Genomic DNA, 25,750 nt, shown 5'->3' on the forward strand with positions numbered 1-25,750 from the left:
TCATAGATAACTTAAAAGAAGAGAGTGACACGTACAGAGAGGCTCCATCAGCTGCATCACAGAGCCCGACAGAGGGACAGACGACAGAGGCACATGATGCAGAGACAGATGCAGAGGGACAGAACCACTTTATTCTAACTTGGCTTAAAAGGAACCACTCTTTTCTTCCTATAAAACTGAACGAGGAGAAGGAAGAATTTCTAAGGACATTTAACCAATGTGTACTCACTTCTGATGGCATCTTAGGGAGAAAAAAGGGAACCACACAGTAGTTTAACAACCTGTTCAATACATATCCACAACTATAGCATCATTAAGCTAATTCCATCTTAACGGTCTCTTAAAAACTAAATTATTTTTCATCTCTCAATTTACCATTGCAACATCATATTTTCAACAAACATTTAGGGTTTAGGGCTTTGTTTGTTTCCTTTTTTCTTTTTTTTTTTTTTTCAGCTTGCTTAACTGGTTAATGAGACTATCCTGTGACAACTGATCCGCAGATTGAAGAGTTCCCAGCTTCCAGGACAAAGTATTCCCAACACTGTCCAAGACTGTTCCTTTTAGTTACTAAGTCCCAGAATGAAAATTGTATGCTACATTAAAGAGACTTTTAATTCACACAATTCCAAGAAACCTGTAAGAAACAAATCTGAAAACAAAGGAAAGGTCATAAAATAGACAAAACCAAAGCAATGACAACACATATACCATTTACTAGCATCTCTCATTTCAATACTTGTTGGTGCTAATTAATTGATTGCAAAGCAAAGAAAAAATTATTTTGGTTTGGCTGTGATCCACTTTATTCCGTTCCATTTTCATTTGGAAACAAGCAGCAGAGTGCAAAAATCAGAAATGTGGTAGGAAAATGCTGCTCCATTTTTGCAAGCCCTCTATTTCCCTGGCAATCTGAACACTATCTCAAGCAGATGAACAGTAAACCATAAATCACACAAATCACACGTTAATGTCTATATGACATCTAGATATAAAGTAAATCAATCATCTGAGTTGGCTGTTTGGACACTCTTGACATTTTCCAGTTTTTATAGTATTGAGTATTGTGTAACCTCCACACTAGGCTCAGAGGACATCCAAAAGAATTCTTTATTCGAACAAAAATTCAATTTTAGGGACTGTCGACTAGCCACTTGAGGTGCATTCCATTCCCTCTCACATAATAAAAGATCTCCGTGCTGGGTTGGATGTACATGTTCCCTTCAATAAATAATAAAACAATGAAGGTAAACACACTAGTAATATTAATACATATTGATATATGGTCTTATATCATAGGTTCTACCATAAACTAGTCAGAAAGTATTCCAAAATATGAAATTATTCCAAAATATGAAATGAGTTAACAAACAAAATATTCATCTAACGTTCACTTAACAATTATACTCATTTGAATGTGCCAGTTGTTAAGTCAGGCTCCACACACAAAGTCATATAATAAATTGCATCTTAAAATATCTTCCCTGTAAAATGAGCTTAATAGTGCCCACCAGAATTAGTGTGGGGATTAGACGAGCTGGTATCTGCAGAGCATCCAGCATGATGCCCGCAGTACTGTGCTGTGCCCAAGCACGAGCAGTTATTTCATTGTTATCATTATTATGAATCACTCTGAGCTGCTAAGCACCAGCCATGAAGAAACAACGCCTTAGAATAAAGAAGCACAGGCTAAGAATCAGTGAGGATTAGTGTGAAAAGCCACAAATCAGGAAAATTTAGGAGAAAAGAAAATTTCTATCTTCAAAATTGAAAAATATGGCAGGCTTGTTTTTGTTGTTGCCTTGTTTGCTTCGTAACGAGACCTAGGAGTAGAGAGGGTGCAGTAACAGGAGCCCTCCACACATCACTGCGGGCAGCTTTGCCCGGAGAAGCCTTCATGGAAATCAGTTTATCCACATCAACAGCCAACAGAAAGACCCTACTCCTTTTGACCCAGTAATTGTTCTTATAAAAATCTGACCTAAGGAAACAATCAACGATGCACAAAGAGGAATACTTCACAGCAAAAAAACCCACAAAGTTAAAAACAACTACAAAGGATATGAACTTTGATAAATAAATTATGGTATGTCACTGTGATATAATAATATGTAAACACTAAAAATTATTAGTTAGAAAACTACTAGTTAGAAAATTATTAGAAAATTAAACATAGAATATAGTTAAATGTACATATGAAAGACAACTAGAATTAGAATATTAAATGTTAACAGTTAAGTGGTAATGTGATTATAGATGATTTTATTTTTTTATCCTTTTCCATTTTCTTCCAAATTTCCCACATTGTTTTATTTTTTAATTGAATAATATTTTTTAAAAAATTAAAGCTTCCACTGTCCTTGAGTCCAAATTAATACAATTTTCTATTAAAAACACAGCATCAATCTGACCCAGTATGATATTTATAGTCTCAGAGAGCATAAGAATACCTTGCCAGCTTATATACAGCATAGGAATAAAAAAATATCTTCAGGGTGCTGACAATAAATGGCATGCCTGAGGCAGTGGAAACAGAGAGAAGGCAAAGAAATGGAAAAACTGGAGAAAACGGATCAAGAAATATGAAAGAATAGAAAAAAATGTAAGAGAAAGAAGATATAATTACAGAAGGACACATAGAAAAGAGTACTTTCAACAAGTACCTCTTACAGTCCTATTCTAGTTACTGTTATAGAATATAAAAGTTAATCTAACTAACAATAATAAAAGAAACTAAATGAAGAAAGGAAAGGAGAAGAAATAAAAGAGACACAGACAGACAGAAATTTGGAAAATACTCTTGACAAATTCAAGAAACTAAAGAAAACCATGTAAGAAAAAAATGATAAAGACAAGAAGGGACCCATGATGACACTCCAAGAACCAGATCCAAGTCTTCCCCCAATCCCCATATCAGTATGTCACTAGCTTTGTTAAAATTCAAATCCCCCCACTTAATTTGAAAATCAGTTATTTTGACCAACTGCAAGTTTAAGCATTAATGAAAATCTGCTGCCCCCTGCTGGTCATTCAAATTCACCAAATGAAGCCAAGTCAAACTAAGGGGGTTAGAAGTTCACTTTTAGAGAAAACTATTTCTAACAAAACGGAATAAACTTTTTCTTCCTCATAAAAATTTTTTTTGAAAAAACCCCAAAGCCTGACACTTTTCAAATAGGGGACACAAACTTCCACCTTTCCAAATTCCCAGGACAACTTGGGGGATTTCATCTTCAAATCTCTTAGCTTCTTTTAAACTTGAGCTATCAAAACCTTTCTTTTACAATATGGACAAAGAAAACTAACTTTTTATTATAAAAAGGTCACTTCGGCATTCAACTTACAATGAGATTTTCAATTAAAACATAAGAGAAATTCTGAGTTGTCAAATAAGGTTTTTTTAATATTGTAATAAAACAATGAAGGTAGAGTATGTATCCTTTTTCTGCCTGAATTATTAATCAGTGTAAAGTCACACTCTGACTTCACTCAGTTTCATGTCTGTCCTTTCAAAATCATTCAAAACTATTATTTAGAGAATAATATCCATAACTTAAAAAAGTTAAATCTTTAATTATTTGCAGGATATCTTCTTGCCATCAAGAAGAGAATTAAAAACAAAAAGGAAGCTAGGAAGTATTGTCTTGTTAATTTCTTCTTTTCTTTTTTTAAAAAATCATGCTGACCACAAAACTTCAGAGATAGGCACTCTCACAGATGACCAGTGGGAGTGTAAATTGGAGCAAGCTTTCCGGAAACAATACGGCAATAAGTAGAAAGAGCCTATAAAAATGAGCACAACCTTTCACTTCTAGAAATCAATCCTAAGACAAAAACCAGAAGTGCCAAACACGTGTTCACGTACAAGAGAAATGAAAGTCAAACAACTTAAAAAAGTACAGCATTAGGAAAAACTTAAATAAATTCTGTATACTCATATGATGGATTAGTATTAAGTCCGTTAAAATAATATTAAAAAGCATATTTAATGACAAGAAAATGGCAAGAATATAGTTTGTAAGATTAAAAAAGCGTACAATATGATCAGACAAGTAAATACACAGGTATATAATACCCAAAGAAAAAAATATGAAATAAATCAAAATCTTAAGAGTTTATCTCCAGATGGAGGGAGTCAAAAGATTTTTTTTTTTTTGAGGAAGATTAGCCCTGAGCTAACTACTGCCAGTCCTCCTCTTTTTGCTGAGGAAGACTGGCCTTGAGCTAACATCCGTGCCCATCTTCCTCTACTTTATATGTGGGACGCCTACCACAACATGGCATGCCAAGCGGTGCCACGTCCACACCCGGCATCCGAACCAGCAAACCCCGAGCCACTGAGAAGTGGAACGTGCAAACTTAACAGCTGCACTACCGGGCTGGCCCCTAAAAGATTTCTATCTTTATATTTAATCTTCCTAATTATCTATACTTGGGTACTTTAAAAGCAGTCTTGCAAATTTATTCAAACAAAACACTCTGATATTTCTGCTGAAGAGAATAAAAACTGACATAGTTGTTTTTACGGCAAATAAACGAAATGACGAACACATTCTTATTTTCGGAATACCATCTGCTTTTCTTTCAAACGTGTGTTTCTTACCACACACATGATGTAGGACAGGATAGCACCAGAGGAGCCGATGAGTGCGCCCACGATGGTCAGCAGGTTGTTGTTGAGCAGGAAGCCCTCCGCACACAGGGCCCAGCCTGAGTAGCTGTTCAGCACAGTGATGACTACTGGCATATCTGCACCCCCGATAGCAGCTGTCAAAGTCACACCCTGGAATGAAAACCAAAGCGGAACTCCAAATTAATAAAAGAAAAAATAAAACCTCTGACCATCAACATTTTAGTTCTTAAATCATTCCGGTTTTCCAATTAATATATTTACACATAAGTTCCACGGCTAGTAAGGACGAGTGCCTCCGATCTGACCAACCTTCCCACAGATATAACATCTGTCATCACCGAACCACCTCCCCCCGAAAAAATCCCTAAATCCCTAAAAGGCATTGATGAAAAGCAGGCAGAAATTGGAGGAGGGTCTATACTTGGAAAAAAGTAACAGCACTGAGGGAATTTCCCAGTTTTTATGGCATTCACCTAAGGGCAGGCCACTGCTGATGTCAAGTGAAACAGCTAAAACTAAAATATAAGCCCACAGTCTTCTCAGTTTGAAAATCCAAGGATAGGGTTTAGGGTGACTAAGGTAGCTAGAAAGTGAGAAGGGAAATTCTGCAAAGGAGTAGGCTAGAGAAAGAAAGTCCCAAATTCTGTATATCAACTCTGCCCAAATCTTTGGCTGACTCTTGAACTAGGCATACACGGGCAGACTCCAAGCAACCCTGTTAAGGATAAAATAACAATAGATTTCAGCTGCCGTCCATCATAGGGGAGCCAGAATTGGAAATCTGAATCCAGTCAAGTTAACTGCCTCCAAAAACAAATAAATAAAAAACAATAATCAATACTCTTTGGAGTAATTCAACAGAATTGAAAGTCTCTATAATGCATCATTGACAATGTCCACAACGCAACCCAAAATCACTAAACACAGGAAAGGAAACAGGATGTTAGGGAGAAAGACTTTTCCTTTTTCCCCTATATACTCCCACATATTTTGAGGTTGTTACAATGTGAACGCAATTCAGGTTTTACTTAATTAATCCAAAAGCGATTACAATGTCCACAAAATATTTTCTCTTAGACATTCTCATACAGCCATTAAGTATCTTTTAAATATCAAATTCACCTCTTCTCAAAAACAACAATTCTTGAAGTTTTATATTTCCGTGCTATAGGTTTGATTTTGAGACCTTTTTTTTACCTCTTCTGCTTTATTAGATAAAAAATATCAAAACTATTTTTCTCTTCTTTACAATAAAACAAAAATCAGTGCTATATACGCCAGAATAAAATAGAATTTTAAGTTACTTTTCAGTCTTCTAAAGTTTCTGTGTTGAAATCATTGCTTAACTCTTGGGATAACATTATAAATCTTGTGTTTCTGAATCAAGCAGCCAGTAAGTGTTTGATAAGCAGTTACTGTATGTCTAACTTTGTGCTAAATACTGAAGAATATTTAAAAACTGAACACACAAACCTTGTCTACAAAGTATACATGAGACTAGATAAACATGAAGCAATCAGTGAATAACACAGCTGTATGCAAAAAGCATCATACACCGATACAATAACATGCTAAATTATAATATATAAACAACTAAATAATACTGCATGTATCAATATGCCAAATGCAAAATCAGAGAGGAAGAGGGGGACCAAACCTATCATGAAAGGCTTCACTAAACCTCTGAACACACAGGGTTTATCAACTGCATTTTATTTTATATAATTATTTGATTTAGTGTCATAGCTTCCAAGGAATGTAAGTGCAACTAACGGGCAGGGACTACCTGAAACTTACTGCGTAAACCTCAAACCACTGTTTTGTAGGGCTTGTCACACAGTAAGTGCCTAATGAATAAAATTGACTTGGAATTGACAACTTTGAAAGGAATAATTAAGTGGAGAGAAAGAGTGATTTTCTTCTTATACTTTTCTATATTTTCTAGATTCTAAAAAGAGGAACACAGAACATCATTTTAAAACATGTTTATTCCACCAAGAGTCTTGAAAAGATAGAAATATGATTAAACCATAATCTAACAAAAAACTCCCAGTTCCTCACTAAGTATGTGCTTTCCCTCTCTGACTTCTTACCATGATAGCAGAGAGAGCTGACACGGAGCCCAGACAGGTAATGCCAGTTGTAAAGCTGGGGTCCATCATGAATGGAATAACTCCACCCACGCTGGCAGCCAGCAAGCCCGCATTGAGTGCGTGCCTCCCAGGCAGCAGGAGCGGGGCAGATTTCAGGATACCTAAGAACAAGCGCATGGTCGTCAGAACCCAGAACATGTCATAAGAAACCCCCTCACACACACACAATTGGGTATGTCACTTAATCCTAAATTACCAAAATTTAAAATCAGAATAAAAACATGGCATTTAAAATGTCACCTTCTATCACCAGATACTGAAACATAAAAGCAAAGTAGAATTCTCACACATAACAAATATTAATGGAAGTTGGATATGGCTCAACTTAACGATTCTTTTCTCTACTTTGGTCACCCAACAATTTCTTTACTCTTTGTCATGGAATCTTGAAAAGTGATTTTGCCCCTTATGACCAACACAGAAGTTGTGTAGTTTTATTTATTTAAAACTTCAAAACAGAGTCCTAGCACATTAGCATTTTTGATTCCATCAACTAAGCCCAAGGGAGAAGAGCCCTGGTTTGCTAGTTGTTTCTAAAAACAAAGCATGAGACAAAAATGATTTAGGCGTGAAGTTCTTTCGTGATTTTTAAGTTTCGTGGAGGTTTCCGACTTAATTTCAAGGACTTGAATACTGAGAGGCAAGAGCAGATTTTTAAATCACAAGCTAGTGTCTCTAGAGACTCACTTTTTCATGAGAACACTGAAAGCAGCCTATGTGGGGTTCCTTCCCTCCACGTCTATTTTCATGACTAGCTTTAGCAGTCGCAAAAGTTGCCAGGCTAGACTCCTAACATGTGTATTTGTTTTCAAAATAAGTATGGTATACTCATCAAACAAATCTATTTGATAAGTTTCTTTCCTATTCTGGAAAATGTATAAAGTTCATTTCTGTGAACTCTACACATGCATGTCTAACCAAGGATTATGAAAATGTATTTTGTTCATATGTATTATCAAATGTCAACTAGTCCTTCTGTGTAAATTTCTGTGCACTAGTTTCCTGCACTAGCTGTCTGCAGAAGAAATAGCTTCAAAGTTTTCCAAGATTTGTAAGGATCAATAAAGGGAAGCCATCTTAATGGAGAGAAAAAAGAACTTTTATATATTTCTGAGTGCTATGCAAATACTCTTCACTTAATAGGTTGTACTATTAAGCTACTTTCTGAAACTGAAATACGCCTAAATCCCCTAAACAATAGATTTTTACTTTTATGTAATGTTGAATCACTTACCCTGCAATTTTCCATAGGCAACAAGAGACCCACTGAACGTGACGCCACCGATGTAAGTACCGAGGTAGGCCACAATCTTGGTGAGATTTGCTGCTGCATCCGTAGCAAAATGAGGATATTCGACAATGTACTCAGCTATGCAAGTAAGCACAGCTGCCAAGCCCACTAAACTGTGGAAAGCAGCAACTAACTGAGGTAAATCAGAAATCTGGATGCGTTTGGCAATTGTCAATCCTGTTGGGAAATGAAAGTCAAAGAGAAATTAAAACTTGACAGGCCTTTGAGAAGTAACCACAATAAAGACCACACTTAAGGGTTTCTTGCCATCATGGTCACCAATAAATATTTATCGGCTTCCTAGTACGAATTAAATATACTCTACAGGGACTATGAAGAAGGTTAAGACGCTGGCTACAGATACCCATTCAAAATAGCAGCTTTTCTCAACACACCTAACCAAGGCCCAACTCCAAAGAACCCAAACACTCAGCATCAACGCATGCTTCTGCCACTCACGACCTTCGAACTCTCCCCTGGCCTCCTGCATCTTCACATTACTTAAAGCTCCAATTAAATCTCCTTAAATTCTCCCCATTGCATGAATAACCCAGGCCCTCTTCTCTACAAGCCGACACTTGCTCCTGAGCACACAAGAAACACCTGGAATACGAAGAAGGCCTAGGTTTTCAGGTGGGTGGGCGGGAAGCAAGTCCAATGGTAAAGAAATGCAAACATCTGCGTAGTAAATGTCCAATTTAGGAGACTCTGAGGGAGTTGCACAGTTCTAGGTAGGTGAAGTAGAAGGAGTGGGGCTCAGAATGTTTGCTAAGATCACGCCTAAAGGTTTTCCTGCCATGAAACCTATAGCACAGGCATTTTCCTTCAAGTGTCTTTCTAGGGACTGCAGGAAAGGACTCCAAACTTGCCTGGGGAAGTATAAAAGTAGGCGTAAAGCTAAGGTTGTGCTGGTAAATATCTAACCACCACCTCCTCAGGATAAAAACGTGTGCGTATACATACACATGAGTTTTTACTGATAAAAAGGTATCTGGCACACAATTTTCAAATAATAATAAAATATACAATATTCTTTATTGTAAATTCCATATAGCCAACTGATTTTCACGGAATGCTTTTGTTGATTTTTGCTAAACTCTGGTATCTGTAGCCATCTAGTGTTTACAACCGACGAACGAGTGTAGTTCCCACATGAATGTTGGCTGATATTTGTGTTCACATTAACAAGTAAGACAAAAGTGAAATAAGGAGATGTATATGAGAACTTCATTCATTGTCAACCATATGAGTGACGACTTCACTGAATCTGGTAAGACTTTTCAAACACTAGAAGAGAATTTGCTCAATTTTTTGTGCTATCCACAATGTAATGGCTACAGACATAACACACTTTTAAGTTTAAGCTGCATTATTAACATCTTCTCCATCACTTTCTTAGGTCTGGACAATCAACAAAAGAATAAATGAAAACCAGATTTGTAGCATTTGTTGATTTCCATGGTGTAAATACAACCACCATGGCTGATTTCAAGCTACCAATGTGACGTCATTACAAAGGGAGTTGGGAAGAGATGAACAGTAGCCCACCATTATATCGTGCTTCTACCATACGGATACAATAAACATGGATAACCTCAAGAGCATAAATCATAAAATCTAGTAAATAAATTAGAAAGTTATGAATAGTATTATTAACTTTGTTTCTAATATATTATTTTATTTTAGTGAAAAGTCATCACAGTTGGTATAATTCTCATTCAAATACAAACATTTTAAAAATATTTAACATTGAGTTAAGTTCATCAATTGAGTCAAAAGAGTGAGCTGAAAAGATGGACATGGGTTCACACAAAGGCAGAAACCCACAAGTGCTTACCAATGGTACCGCCCAAAGCCATTGCTCCAGACATCTGAGCTAACAATTCAGGGCTTGGTTGTAGGCCTCCGAGGGTGGCTGCCAGGCCTCCAGCCACCCCAATCATGCCCAATGCATTGCCAAGACGAGCTGTTCCCTGGGTGGAAAGGCCAGCCAGGGCACCAACACAGCATAGACCTGAGGCCAGGTACATGATCTTTTCAAAGGAAAGGTAAGAAAGAGAAAGAGACTATCAAAACTTTCAGTCTATTAGCTTAGGGAGACCTCTCTCAAGGAAACATAATTCTCTAAGGACAATTTTAAATTCAGACAACAGAAGAACCAATATGAGCTCTTCTTTTAATATTTCAATATATTTTCTTATCCATTAGGGATATTAACATATTAAATCCTTTAAATTGTACTTGCAATTATAAAATATATGTAAATTGGTTTCTTCTGGATAAAAATACCTAAATTTAAGCAGAGTTATTATGGGATCTAGAGCAGACCAAATGCTATAAAGGAGCCAATTCCTGATGTTGTAAGTGCCCGGGACCACGCTGTATGCTTTACTTATGTTGTAACTCAGTCTCGTGAGATTCACAGGAGGAAAGAATCATCATCTTCATTTTACAAAAGAGAAAATCAAAACTTAAAGAGGTTACATAATTTTTCCAAGGTTAAATGATGATTACATAGCAAATCTAGGATTCAGATATGGGTCTCTCTGACTCACTGCTCCAACTCTTCTCAAAAAAGATTTTGTTCATCCAACAAATACTACATCTTGGAAACAGCAGAAACTAAGAGAGACATGATTTTCCCTCTGTCAGAGAGGCTGCAGTGTTGTGACAGTCATTGAAAAGAAATGGAAAATATTGAGATCAGAAGAAAGTTGAGTCTTTAACTGTAATTATATTTAGACACAGAACTTGCAAAGTTCAACTTGATTATTTCTGTTTTTCTATATAGCATTCACTTTTAAACTATCTTTTTTAAATGAATTGATATAACATCACCCAGTAACAAGAGACGATGCACTGGATTTGTAGGGGAAGAAAGTACATAGGAAAAAGACCAATAGTATTTAATAATAGAAATTTTTCAAATTTTTTACTAATTATTTCATTGTATCCTTACAAAAAATCCAGCCAAGTACATAAAGAGGATACTAATAACCTTCTCGACTCTTTTTACATGTGGAAAACCTTAGGGACTAACAAGTAAACCCACATTTACACAGCAGGTAAACCTGTCTCTAGAATCCAGGGTCTTGATTCTTAGGGGACGAGAATGTTCTATTTGACCAAGATGTTTCTAGAGTTATTGTTGTATTTGCTTGGTAGGGTCTGAATTTTGGTAATGATAATGTTAAATCTAATTGGGAAGAAAACACAGCTGCAAAAATAAAAACTTGCAAAAGAGCCTCTTACTTGCTCAGTGTTATAACCACTGTAGAGAGCAGCCAAATATCCTCCCACAAAGGTGCCAGCAGGGAGCAGATACACGTAATTGTATTCTGGGGGATCAGTGGGGCGCTTGAACATGTCCAGCATTCTCTGAGTCACCAGAAAGCCACCTTATCAAAACAAATACAAACAGAAAGAGGTTATTTCACTGAGCAACAGGACTTTTTAAAGTGCTAGGATTTTTCTAGTTTAAGCACATCTTTATCATCTAGGAATAAATATAATTTGAAGTAACACTTTTTGTTGTTGGTGCTGTCAAGTTGATTCCAACTCCCAGCGATCCAACGTACAGCTGAGCAGAACCCCACCATGTCTTTTTGTGCCATCCTCTCCTCTTCCGGCACTAGCTCAGACAGTTCTCCACTGCTACTCATAGGGTTTTCACAGCGAATTGTTTCAAAGTGGGTGGCCAGGTCCTTTTTCCTATTCTGTCTTAGTCTGGAAGCTCTGCTGAAACCTGTCCACCATGAGTGACCCTGCTGGTATTTGAAATACCAGTGACAGCTTTAGCATCACAGCCACATGCAGCCACCACAGTACAACAACCAACAGATGGGTGGTGTGGTTCCCTCACCGGGAGATGAACCCGGGCCACAGCGGTGAGAGCACCCAGTCTTAACCACTAGACCACCAGGGCTAGCTAAGTAATGTTTTAGAATCCCAAAATTAAAAGTTATTCTATTATTCAAGCCAGTTCCATTGAAGGGGGTAAAAAAAACTCTATATTCAGAAAGAAAACTTGCTATCAGAGTGTGGAACCAACTATTTTTCCATGACTAAAATAGCCATTCAAACAGCTTGGGAATGCATAAGATCAAAGGCCAGTATTTTTTTCTAATAAGTTATCCTGTTTGTTAAACCCTATAATAAATGATAAAAGAAAAAAAATACCATATCAACAGGCACGAGGTTTCTTGGACACATTAAAGAATTTTTAGCTACAAAATAGCATCAAATGAGTTTTGTACACAAGTGATATGCTAGGCTTTCAATTTTTAAGAGCAAACACAGGCTAGGATAAGGCAAAAGGCTGAAACTTTATCTAAAATTATACTCATTTTAGAGATGTTATGGTGATAGCTTTAAGTCAACTTAATTCAAAACTATGCATTCACTAACTTTCCAGTTAACTTGCAGCAAGACATCATTTTATTTGTTTGGTCTGGGGCACTGTGGAGTGGTTTTTATCAAAAGAGTTTCTAAAAATTACAGATGGGGAAAATAACTAACGTTCCTTCACAAAGAGCATTTATGGTCTGAGTGAAACATTTTTTAAAGGCAAAAATTCTTAAAGTCAGAATGTCTATTTTATATCGATTTATATTTGCTTCTTATGCCTCTATTAAAAATAGCACTCTGGGTTCTTTCACCACCATCATACCTGCAATGTTGACGGAGGATATGAATGTAGCAAGAGCAGCAAGGCCCTGAGAAGTTGTGGAAGGATACAAATGTCCTCCCATAAGCGCCAACCCACCAACTGCAGTCAACCCTGGGAAGAGAGTATCAATATGTGAATAGTTATAGTGACGCTGCCAAATCAAATGTCATAGCTGAAGGATCTCACGTGCACAGATTCATAAAGGAGAAAGTTCTTACACACCATTCTCACTGAAGTACTATTACAAGAAAAGGGTTAACAAAACTATTTCTCCTTTTGCATAAGAATTTGACCTTTCTTTAGCTTTCCAGCTCTGTTCCCCTGCTATAGATATAAATCAACAATATTATTAGACAACATTGCTTATGGCAAAAAGGGACCTCTGTGGATAAACTGCACCTGACCTGGAAGGAACTATGCATGAACTATAAATATATGATGGTGAAGCCAGAGCTTTGGGCTTTCCTGAGCACAGTACTTCTTGGAATTAGACATGTTCCCTGCGGAGATCCTGGAAGCTATGCTTGTGGCAATGTTATAAGAAATGCCCACTAGGGCCATGAGGCTTCCAAGCCAAGGCCACATCTCTCTAATGTGGGTCTCATTCTTCAGATCTGAGCCATTGCTGGGGGCAAAAGAGAACATCTCCTGGGCAGCCATGCGGACTGCTGCTTGGGCTGCTCTGAAGACGTGTCACACCGAAGAGAAACGCCTGACACTGCCCTTCTGGCCAGCTGTATTTCTTGTCCCGTATGCTTCACAGTATGACCTACTATAGACTTGCTGGACTGAAGGTTTAGGTGAATCTAAGATGATCCCCTAAAGGATAGTTGCAACTATGATTCTGAGAAACACCGGTTTCCAAACTTTATCAGAGGAATCCTTTCTTTAAAGGAAATCATAACAGAAAGAAATAAGAGTGGCTCTGCAATGCTTGAAATGGGAGCAGCCCAAAGGCTTGACACACTCCCTCAGCCTCTGATACTCCCAACCCCACCCCTGCACCCTCTGGGAGCCCAGCGCACCACCACCACCACCTCATATGCCATGCCATACAACTTGAAAACAGAGACCTTATAAACCTCTTTGAAAGTGCTCCTGGAGTTGAATAAGCCCATGAAAACCTAAGAGGAGGGAAAATAAGAGAAGAACAAACCTGAGATTGCATTAGTCACAGACATCAGTGGTGAGTGAAGAGCGGGTGTGACTCCCCAGACGGTGTGGTAGCCCACAATGCCGGCCAAGCCAAAAGTGGTCACCATCTGGGAAAAGGCTAAGTTGGGAGAAGCAATGCCCAAGCCCAGCATCCCGATGAGACCTAAAGAAAGAGAAGAAAGAGCGTGAGCTGACAACCAATTATCTCAGGAAGCTTCGAAACACACACACAAACATGTGGCATAGTCAATGCTTTTAAATTCCACCTTTGCCAATATGAGATTTTTTTTAGACATTTCATGATTGGGAGAGGGGGGAGAGGAGGTTAAAGGTATTGTGAACAAAACTCAACTTCCTGACCACCACTCCCCAAAATAAAATAAATTGCAAAGATCTAGTAAAATTTATGAGTCACCTTAGTAACAATTTGCACATTTTGCTCTGTATAGCTCGCTGTTTTAACTTACATTGACAGTGCCACATGTGTTTAAACAAATGTTTTTATTCCAGAAGTAGAGGCCTATAGGGGATCTACCAAAGCATTTTCTACTTGGGTAAGACATAACCTTTATACAACAGGACTTCTGTGAGGCCAATTTCATGTCATTCTCAGACTTGGAGAAGGAAGAGGGATTTGAAAAGAGTAGGAAGGATTTCATTCACTCCAGCACCTCCCCAAAACACATGGCTTCCACCCACCCGGGACAGAAGTTTTGCAATTGCTCCTGAATCTGGACTGCACTGCTGGCCAGGGCAGTCAGCTCCAGCCTCAACACCAAGTCAGCAAACAGGATTTTACAAAGAAAAGGAAAAAAAGATACAAATTAAATTAAGAATGTGCAGAATACAGTCAGCTCTGAACATACATCTTTAATTATCGCCTCTCCTAATAGCAAACATGTGGATGGCTGTTCTGCAACAGAAGAAAGGGTTACCTAGTGGTCACTAAAAACAGAATGATAGTAGGTGACCAGAGAGCCAAAATTCAACTTTTCTGAATAAGGTATCTTTTTTCCATGATATGAACTATTTCTCTATAAGTGGCACAGCTAGAATATCTAGGAATTGACATTAATTTTACTTTAAACCATTCAATAAGACTGTAATTTTAATTTATATTTTCCTACCCATATATAAGATTTCCAGGGTTCCAGTGCATGACCTGTTAACCATCTATCTAGAGAGAGAATTAGATAGAGTATTGTTTTGTGTTCCAGTTTAACATTAGAGAAGCCATATAAATTTGTGGTTAAGAATACGTTTTCTTAAGCCAGATTGTCTGGTTCAAATCGGGACTCTGTGGCTTGCTAGCCATGTGATCCCAAGCAAGCTACTTAACCCCTCTGTGTAATAGCATCCTTAGCCATAAAATTAACCCTCTCCGTCCTCATCTGGAAAATGACAATAATAGTATGCCCACCTCACTGAGTTCTTACAAGGAATAAATGAGCTAAGGCATGTGAAATGTTTAGCATAACGCCTAGCACTCACTAAATGACCACATTAGTCAAGCAGCATTATCAGAACCACAGTACATTGTGTTGGGCATCTAAGATAGAAAGAACACATCTGAAGGTTTCCTTCTGAACCATTTAATAAACTAATATCTTTTCCATAATACATTCAATAAAGTCAAATGTGCCATTTCTATAGTTTGTATAACAGAGAAAAAGAGAAAAGCAGAGAAGAAAAGAAAGAAAAGGGGAAAAAAGCAAATCACGTTCTTTGAAGAATGCTATTCACATAGATTCCTAACACATATACAAGAAAAATACTTGTTTTTATTATAAAGAAGGAAGTTCAAGGTCAAAAACAAAGAAAGAAATATATGCATTTTTTAAACCGGAATACGCCATTGTTACACACTTTGACTTAAACATAAGAGAAACCTAGAAAAACAAATTACACATGCCTCACTCTATTTCCTTATGAATCTCCAAGAGAAATGGAAATTTACAATCCTACTGATCATACTCTCCATGTACAATAATCTAGTTTCTTTTTTTTTTTTTTTAACAAGTAAGTGCAAGTAGGGACACTGCCCCATCTATTCACAACATCCACAACGAGAGACTTTTCAGTCATTTTGCTGAGATTGCTCTTTATTCAAGGAGAGTTACATATTTAGCTTTAAAACATCTGGACTCACATGGGAATTTGGAGAATGCTGAGGCTACAAGAATTCTGTGTGCCTGGTGCTCATCCTTAATTCTTTATAGTTTGATTTTGTTTTGTTTTTGTTTTGGCTCTAAGCAGATCTAAACATTTTTAATTCATTCTATGAAAGAGAAACCAATTTAAAATCAAATATCATATTTCAGACTCTAACAACTCATAGCCAGAATAAATATTTATCACTATTTTACAATAATTCTTTAGTGTTTCCATGAAGATGAATTTAGAAACAAAGAATTTGTGTTAAATTGTAAAGAGATAAATATTTTTAAAGTGAATTTTTTACTAGGTGAATAACTTAGAGTGTTAGTCAAATGTTCAAAGGCTATACCTAAATCAGTGTTTATTCTTCCATGTAAACATTTGGTTCCCCAGTCTTACTCAACTATGCAGATAGTCACAACTGATGTTTTATAAGCCACAAAAATAAATTAATAAATAACCACATTTATATGCATTAACAGCAATACAATCTAATGTACATCACTACTCTACATATTTGATGTAGATAAAATATTAATGATTATATTTAAAATGTTTATACTATAAAAGGAAAAGTATTAACAGCCTGCATACTATTTCACACATATTCATTGCAGTATTTAGCATAGTGCCTGTATCTCTTAGGGTGGGCAATCAATGTCCTGTCTTCAATTCTACAGAAGTAGACAAATAACATGTTTATGAAAATCACTTCTATCAGGCCAAATTCCTAATGGAATCCAAACAAGGACAACAGCATTTCACTTACTAATTCTTCTGACAATTAATATATTACCTATAAAGTTCAAATAATCAGGACTAAATCTTAATAAACGGGACCCCTCACCTGCTGTATATGCCGAAGCCGTTGTCATTGTCTTCTGGAAGGGTGTAATAGTAGCTGCTTTTTCAGCTTCCAGCTCAGCCACTGTCTTCTGTTTTACTGGGGCGCCCTGAGGAATATTTTTCGGTGTGGGAGCAGGAAAAATCACTTCACCATCCTAATAGAGATTAGAAAAATCACATTTTTTAAAAAAATCAATCCAGTGTTTCAAAAACACAGATGAAAACTATAATGTTGCGAAAAACAAAAGTTCTTTCAAAAATAATTTTAGGGGCCGGGCTGGTGCCATAGGGGTTAAGTTCACACACTCCACTTAGGCAGCTGGGGTTCATGGGTTCGGATCCCAGGTGCAGACCTACACACCTCATGTCAAGCCATGCTCAATAGCATGCCACACACAAAGTAGAGGAAGATTGGTACAGATGTTAGCTCAGGGCCAATTGTCCTCACACAAAAAAATTATAAGTTGTTAAATAAATATATAAATTCATATAATTTATAGCTTATCATGTTACATAAATATATAACATGTACATCAATACATAATGTTTGTGCTCTGTATACATGCATAGATATATAATTCTATGCATATGGAACATACATGGAAGAATACAGATCAAACCCTTAAAAGCAGATAGGTGGGGGCAACAGTTAATCTTTACTTTATTCAGTTCTGGTTTTTTGTTTAGTCTGTTTCTGTTTTTCAAAAGCAACGCATATTTTAGGTGAGACGTCTGTATATAAGTCTTTGCAATATTTTCTTTAAATTGTACTGCATTTTTAAACAATTAAAATTGGCATGAACCCAACACATCAATACTTTATTAGAGTATATATCAACTCCAAAATAGGATTCTTTCATGAACAGAAATCCTAAAACAAATTTATATTAAAAACACAGAAAGGAACAGATCTCTTTACCTACCTTCATCACTACAGTTCCTCTAACGACATGACCCATTGTGCCAAAGTCAAAGTCATCTTTCACTTCAAAATAAAAGTTATCTTTGTCAGGGCTGATGGCCTTCAGGAGCTTGGTGATGTTGTTGGAATAGAGGGTGCTGGCCTGAGTGGCCATTCGGCTGGGAAGGTCTGTGTAGCCTATGTGAGTCACTCCCTAAATGAAGAAAAGTACAGTCAGAAAGATCCATTCCCATATGCTCATAAACTTTCTAGGACAATTCCCACATGGTCAAGGCTAAGTTTTTAAATTGTATATCTTTATAAATATACAAACATACTCACAAACAAATACATATTTCAAAAAAAAACTTTACATGTGCCTATTTTTAATCTTAAAAAATTTCAGGCCTCAGTTTCTCTAAAAATTTAAAGGAACAAACACCCTCTCGCAAATCACTAAAGATGTAAAAATTGGTTCATAGATAGAAGAAGCTTTTTGCTATACCTTGTGAACATAAAGTTCTCCTGGCTTAGTGGTTGCAAAGTTTCCGCCAGCCTCCGCAGCTAAATCAACAACAACTGAACCTTCCTTCATTGACTCGATCATTTCTTTACTAAATAAAACTGGAGCTTTTTTACCTAATAATATCAGAGGAAAAAAAGACAAATTATATTATAAAACTCTATATTCTAATTATTACAGTAGTCTCCAGGTATTCATAAATTTAACATCTGAAATTTTAACTCTTCCAAGAGACCCCTAAAGCCCACAACACAAGTGAGACTGGTCATTCTCCTAAGGAAGAAATAGGATGAGTGTGACCAGCAAAGCCAGCGTGCAGGAGGGAGCCAATTAGTTAGCGAGAGAGCCTTGCCGTGTGCTCGGCAGGGAAATTTCAGTCAGCACAGCTCTTCTCAACTAATTTATATCCAGTACCACTCAGGAAGAAATCAACATTTTGCCTGGTTTTTTTAGAAATGCATAAGAAGAAGCTATTAAGGAAACTAGAATTGGACCCAAGTTGCACCCAAATTGGACAACTCACAAAGATTACAAACGTCCAGGGAATATTCAACAGTAATTTATGTATCACAAAACAGAGTATTTCCAATCATTTTAACAAACGTCACCAGATTTCCCTCATGTTATATTAACCTACCTTAATTTGACACAGGATGACTTCGAGGAGAGACAGAGAAGTGCCATGAAATGAAAACAGTAGGCTACCACAACTCCAAAGGCTTAGGAGTCACTCATATGCGTTCATGGCCACTCAATAACTATTTATTCTGTGCCTCTGATGAATCAAGTCCTATGCCTGGTGCGAGGAATATACTGGTAGATAAACAGAAAAGGTCTCCTCTGTTCTTACGGTACACATTCTCCTCATAAGATATTTCACATTTTAAATTCACAATGTGTTTTCAGAAGCTAATTCTTACACAGACGACAAAGCCCCAAACATAAGGATTTTAAAAGAAAAAAGGAAATAAAGTTGTGAAATTGGTAGTAGGAAAGCAGAGAGTTAATTGCCTAATTATCTTTATTTCTTCTTTTGAAAGTTTTCAACTCTGTTACAGAATTTTAGTAAAATAACATCGTCAATTTTATAAATGGAAACCAATTAAAAATAAAACTTGCACTATAAAAAACTGTTTTTTCAATCCGCTTGATTGGAATACATGTGATTCAAAAAAGAAAAATAACCCTTATTTGTAGTACCGTGGGGAAAAAAAAGTTGTGAATATACAAGCGGGTCTTTATGTAGTACTACCTCCTTTCTTGATGTAAACTTAGTACTTCCAAGATAAAAGTCCGATCCTAAGCCTCCTGATCCTGAAGGCCTTCCCCTTGGGTTGAAGTGCTCTTTCTAATATCCCTCTCATTACTGCCCCATTGGACCTTCTGCCCCGGCCACACTGGGCTAGCTGCCACATGGTTTGTTAGACGATCTCTGGTTCTCTCTTCTGAGTCTCAGTGAAAGAGCAAGAATGAGGAGATAGTTTCCCCAAAGACAACACCCTGACATCCTGAGAATGAGGAGATAGTTTCCCCAAAGACAACACCCTGACATCCTGGTAGTTCACCACTTCCCCAAATTCTCTGGAAGTGTTCCTTTCTCCTTCCTTCCCCAACATAGTCCAACAAAGGTATCTTGAATATTTAACTAAACTTTACTCAAGCATGAGACTTTGGGGATGAAAACCACATACATCTGAGGGCTCTTCCCACAATAAGGTCATGCTGCTTAGTTCCGCAGTAAAGTTATGGATCATAAGGCTACAACCATATAAAGTGGCAAATTTAAAGTGTTAACCTGTACTTTCCAGGTGTTTAATGTCATCACCCTACCCTTTCTCTGGTCTAGAGCTTCTTCTCTATCAACCAGGATCTTGATTGTTATAGCTTTTCCTCCCACCTTACTGGTACCTTCCAGTCTTAGGTCGATATGCCTTAAACTACTCCTTTGGCTATATCTATTTGGATCCAGGTCCACCTCCTTTGACTTCTAACTATACCAACCTTATGACCATCAACCTCACAAATTTGATTTGGCAACTAACTAATTTCTCCTGCTCTGGAAATTCTGGATTCCTTCTTTCTTCTGAGCCATCTATAGCTAAAGATCAGTCCTTGGACTGTAATGCTACCCATTTTACAAGACATCAAGTGGCCAAAACCATTTAGGCTCCCTAGAAAATATCCAATGTACAACCTATTTGTCCTCCTTGATTTTACTCATTCAACCTTCACAAAGCAATTATGCAGTGGCTAACACAACTTTAAACACACACATATACATTTTCATCTAGAGAGAGAAAGAGTGTTCTGTCTATATTATCACTCTGAAATTCAATCACTTTTGAAAGGATAGCATATTCTTTCACATAAAGTAATTTGTTTAGTGTACAGCCAAACAACTGGAGGGTAAGTTTAAAAAATTTACTTAAGTCACAGAGGAATATTTAAAAGACATGGAATTATTATAAGTAAAAAGCACACAACAAAACAGTATGTATAGGATGCTTGTACTCTGTAAAAAAAAGTTTTTAAATATACATACATAGGAATGTTTCATATATATACACACATAAAATTCTAGTAAATTCTCTATAGTATAGCATTTAACAATACCAGGATATCTTTGAGCGGTGAGACTAAGAATAATTTATTTTCTTCTTTGTGCTTTTCCTTATCTCGCAAATTTTCTATAAGAGCTCGTTTTAATTGCATAATTTAAAAATTTAATAAGGGCTAGAGGGAATACAATGATGAATATAATACTGCAGCTGCCTTCAGGCACTCACATGTGGATCAATTTTTTGAAAATTCTGGAAAGTGCAGAAATGAAAATTGAAAACAGAAGGGAAAAAAACAGAGCCAAAAGAGGAGCAGGGTAGTACATAAAAGTTCCAAACGAACAAATCCTCAAAAGAATAGGTCAAGAGGGAAAGACTGAGAAGGCAGTTTCAAAATACTATCTTACCCTGACGGCCTACAATGATACAAATGTGTGATAAATGTGGCATCACAAAAAGGAAAGAAGAAAAGGAATAGGTGATTAGTTAGGTATTAGGGGGAAAAAATCTACCCAAATCTAATACCCTACTTCAAAATAAACTGTAAACTCTATAGATCAGAATTAATTATAAAATAAGAGAATCAACCCATAAAGAAAAAGCAAAAAGAAAACCTTAGAGAATATCTATCTAGTCTTTGAATAAAAAAGTACTTCCCGAACTTAGAGCAATGGGGAAAATTACACAGAAAACATCAACAGATTTAAACATGAAAAATGTATATATATACTACAATCTTCAAAAAAATAAATATGACAAAATATTAATATCATAAAAAGCTCACAGAAATTTAATAAACATCAAAACACTAAGATCCTAACAGAGAAATGAATAAATACAAATGGTCAACTCAAAGAGAAATAGTAACAATCAAATGAAAATAAAATGTTCACCCGCACTAAGAATCAAAGAAATGTCAGTAAAAAAGTGAGATACTTTTTTTGCCTCTCAAACTGAAAGGGTCAAAAAATCATAATAATGTTGAAATGAAACAATCAGCTAGACAATCTGTTGATGAGATTATGAACCGCAAAATCTTTCAAGAAAGTATAGTTTATCAAGCATGTATCAATTGGCCAAAAATGCTGATACTTCTAAGATTTGGTTAATCCTGGGGAAATAAATGAAAATATAGCCATAAGAATTATGCAGAAAAAATGTTAGAGCATTATTTTTAACAGAAAAAAACTGGAAATAAGTGAAAAGCCCAACTTTGAGGGAAGAGTTAAAATATGGTACATTCAAACAAAAAAATTCTACAAAACCATTAAAATATACTTACAAAGAGTTCTTAATGACTCATCACATTATACTAAGGGGGAAAACTTCAGATATAATATTAAATTGAGAAAATAAGAAAGATACTCTGTCTTGATCTCAACATGATAAAAATGCATGGGAAATGGGTGAAAGAAAATGGTAAAATGTTAATAGTATTTATCACTAAGTAGAGAATCATGGATAATCTTTATTTTCTACTTTGTACTTTACTGTACTTCCAACAAAAGTCACATACCATTTTTTTGAAAAAGGTAAACAAATAAAGTACTCCTCAATAAGCACAGCCAGTTTCTCCAATGCGATGAGGAAATGGATTTAAAAATTGTAGTAGAGGAATTAGAACAAGTTAGAAATGGCCATTAGATCAACCTATTTACTTTCCAATTGAAAAGGTTCCACTCAAAGTCATCTGCTCTCCGTGCTACAGCAAATGAAGCTACACAGTTAGGACAGCCTTTCAAAGAGTGTGTCAAAACACTTATAAAGGGAGACAGAGGCATAACTAAAGATGGATAACCACTAGGAAGATGTGTACAGGTTTTTACAACATATAACACAGAAAACAATATATCCAATGTTTAACGCAAATCCTTCAACTATAAAGAGATATCCCATATATCTCAGAGAGAGGTTTTAAAGATCCTAGATACAAGGATGAGGATCAAAAGAGCATAGCAGGTATTTCAAACACAACAGTAGGAGAAGGCAGAAAAGTGAATAAAAGAAGGCAGACAAGAGGTATTTTTTTCAGAGACACTATTGGGCTTTTCCCTTTTGACTGCTCATTCCTATTAATTTTATCATTTATCTGCAAAAGATGAGATACACAAAAAGACCAAGAGTGTTACATTTCCTCAAACCACCCCACTAAAAAAAAAACAATCACTTTGATAGAAAAAATTAACATGGAGAGAACTTTTTTCCTGGCACTATACAAACTGTGGGTGAAAGACTTGTCATGATGTCCAACTTCATGAAATTATTTCTTGGTTCCTTCTGGTTCATGGACATGAAGTTCCCTGGTAAGATTACTCAGTTCCCTCCCAGCTGGAAGTTTATTTCTGTACTTTCGTCAAGACAATGGCCAGACAGCATGCTCTCACAGTCATCATTCAAATAGTCATTCATTCATTGACTCAGTTAATACTTATTTTGCGCCTACCATGTGCAGGCTAGATTAGGAAGGAAAATTTTACTTCTAGCTCTGAGTTCTAATAAATTAGAACTGAAAGAGGCTGAATTCAAAGGTTAGTGAACAGTTTTATTACTAGAATAGCTAATGTATTTAAAAGTACTCATATAAAATTTTAATTATAGAGTTTCCCAACTGGTTGGCCATTTTTGCAGGGGAGTAGGGGTGCCATAGATCACTGTAAGTTATCCTTGAATCCCTGTGTGCACCAAGAATTGACAGTAGACTGAATAAATGCCTCAAACATGTGCACTGTTTCTAGATGTACACATACATGGATGTGATTCATACAAATTTATTCTTAAATGTGACTAAATTCATACTATCTTTTCATACTCTTGTATTTTCTCATTAAAAAACAAGATGCAGTTTTAAAAGTATTAAAATTAGAAACTTCTAGAAAAAATTACTCATTTCTAAAAATAGCTTTAACAATTTATCACTATGTAGCAAAAGAATATATCATTGGCCTCTCTACAAGACTAAATTCAAAAAGTGATTTAACTTAAACTAAAGACCAATAGCTAAAGATTTACCAGAAAGTTTTGCAATATATTACACCTCTCTGAATGAATCAGGCCTAACACGATCATCTGAAATCAATAAATTCTCAGATTCTATCTTCCTGGGAAAAGAATCAAGCCTTCACAGATAATTTTAATCACACTAAAAAAGAAAAAAGAAAGAAAGAAATTAAGAGGAAACCACTAAAAATATTAAGAACAACAAAACACCACGATGAAATGGGTTTACCACAAAATTTTATAATGATTCCAAAGAGCACTTAGCATTATTTACTGGAATTATTCAATGGCATGTAATCAGATGGGGAAATTCCTAACTTCCTGGCCTGTAAGGCATCAAACTAGCCAGGCTCAAGAAAAACTTTCTGCTTTAATAAGAACTATATTTAACAATATAGTAGCAAAGAAGTTAATAATATAAATTAAAGAACATATTTATCCAAACCAAAATAAATTTCTCATCAAGTACTAGTAAGACAAGGATAATTTTTAATGTAATGCAATACTATAATTGACTAAACGCAAAATAGAGTATGTAAAGACTTTCTGAACTATAGTATTTACACTTTAAGAAATGTCATAATAAGAACACAATGTTGCACTGAGCATTGTTGGTGTTTACCCAGCATGTATTTCCTCCTCTTGTCACTACTCTAATTTCCATTTTCTCCACATAGTCTATGAACTTCAGGAGAAACGACCTCAGAAACTGCTCCACAGGCGGGCCTACCTGGCCTAAGGGTAATCTCATCACCTTACTAGTGGCTGGTTCTGAAATCCAGGTGTAAGCCGAGGAGCATCTGATTGCCCTGCCTACATGGACTGGTTCAGAAACGGGCACGTAACCCAATTAAGGCCAACTAGAAGAAAGGAAAGTTTGCTAAGGGCTTCTGAAAAAGAAGTTTCCTTGCTCTTTAAGAGGGAGCCAGCAGAGGTAGAGATACTGGCCTGTCTCGTCCTCTGGCTGTTGTGTTGTGTGAACTGCTGCTGCCTTCCACCACTGAGGATGAAATCAACTCAAAGAGAAGGGTGGAGCTGAAAGCATACAAAGACACATAGCCAGAGTTCCCCTGACGCACCCCTATCCACAGCTACACCTGGACTTTTTTCAGTTACATAACCCAAGAAATTCCTTTCTTATTTAAGGCAGATTGTGTTGGAATTTCTGCTTCTGGTAGCCCAAGGCATCCTAACTGATATACATCAAAGGCTCTTTGGGAAATTTCAAAATCACAGATAGGGCTAAAGTTTAGGGTCTTGAGCTATAAAAACTTATACATATATGTAATACATATAAGGAAAAGAGCTCATTAATTATGTAATAGAGAGGATGTGGCAAAAAATTGCTAAACATTTGGTCCACTGATCCATTATCTAATCAGTCTCCGATTTAGCCAGCCTAGTGGTGGTAGAGGTGGTAGTGGTGTTAGAGCAACGTATCAATGCAAGTCCTCCATCCTGTTATTGCTAAAGAGGCTATATGCAGCTGTGGTTGTGATCATAAAGAGATAAAGAGATTTTGACCCAAGCTTAAACAGTCAAGCAGAGTACTTTATATGAGAGTTCTCTCTCTGGAACCAGAGAAAAGTTTTCTCTGCATAATTAATTATTTGTATAAGGAACCAGAGAGAAAGGTTGGCAAATACTTGGCTTTTACAAACTGGACGCCTTGAGATATTTCTAAATGTGATACTTAAAAACTAGGATTAGTCAACAGCGTATTTTAGCAGATTGGAGAAATCCCTAAAGATCTATTTAAAGAACAAACCTAAAAACAAGAACAGGTTTAAAAAATTTTTTAAGGATTAGCTTAATTTACCTCTCAAAGCTGCAAAAATTCTGTATAGATAAAAACCAAAATTAGTCA

General features: G+C 36.3%; 1 protein-coding gene across 7 annotated transcripts in view; it reads right to left on the reverse strand.

Annotated features, from left to right (window-relative positions):
- The window catches only part of NNT (nicotinamide nucleotide transhydrogenase), an 81,313-nt gene that overhangs the window by 24,449 nt on the left and 31,114 nt on the right, over positions 1-25,750 (reverse strand). For all 7 annotated transcript variants that reach the window (XM_070587612.1, XM_008541398.2, XM_070587610.1 and 4 more), the window contains exons 8-17: positions 18,311-18,444; positions 17,828-18,019; positions 16,906-17,059; positions 13,903-14,064; positions 12,747-12,857; positions 11,330-11,475; positions 9,915-10,110; positions 8,021-8,254; positions 6,727-6,887; positions 4,604-4,783 (exon numbers count right to left, since the gene is read on the reverse strand). In XM_070587612.1, the coding sequence (XP_070443713.1) occupies positions 4,604-4,783; positions 6,727-6,887; positions 8,021-8,254; positions 9,915-10,110; positions 11,330-11,475; positions 12,747-12,857; positions 13,903-14,064; positions 16,906-17,059; positions 17,828-18,019; positions 18,311-18,444 (1,670 nt within the window). The remainder of the gene's footprint in view (positions 1-4,603; positions 4,784-6,726; positions 6,888-8,020; positions 8,255-9,914; positions 10,111-11,329; positions 11,476-12,746; positions 12,858-13,902; positions 14,065-16,905; positions 17,060-17,827; positions 18,020-18,310; positions 18,445-25,750) is intronic.

Source organism: Equus przewalskii, chromosome 20, assembly GCF_037783145.1.
Source record: "Equus przewalskii isolate Varuska chromosome 20, EquPr2, whole genome shotgun sequence".
Lineage (NCBI taxonomy): Eukaryota > Metazoa > Chordata > Mammalia > Perissodactyla > Equidae > Equus > Equus przewalskii.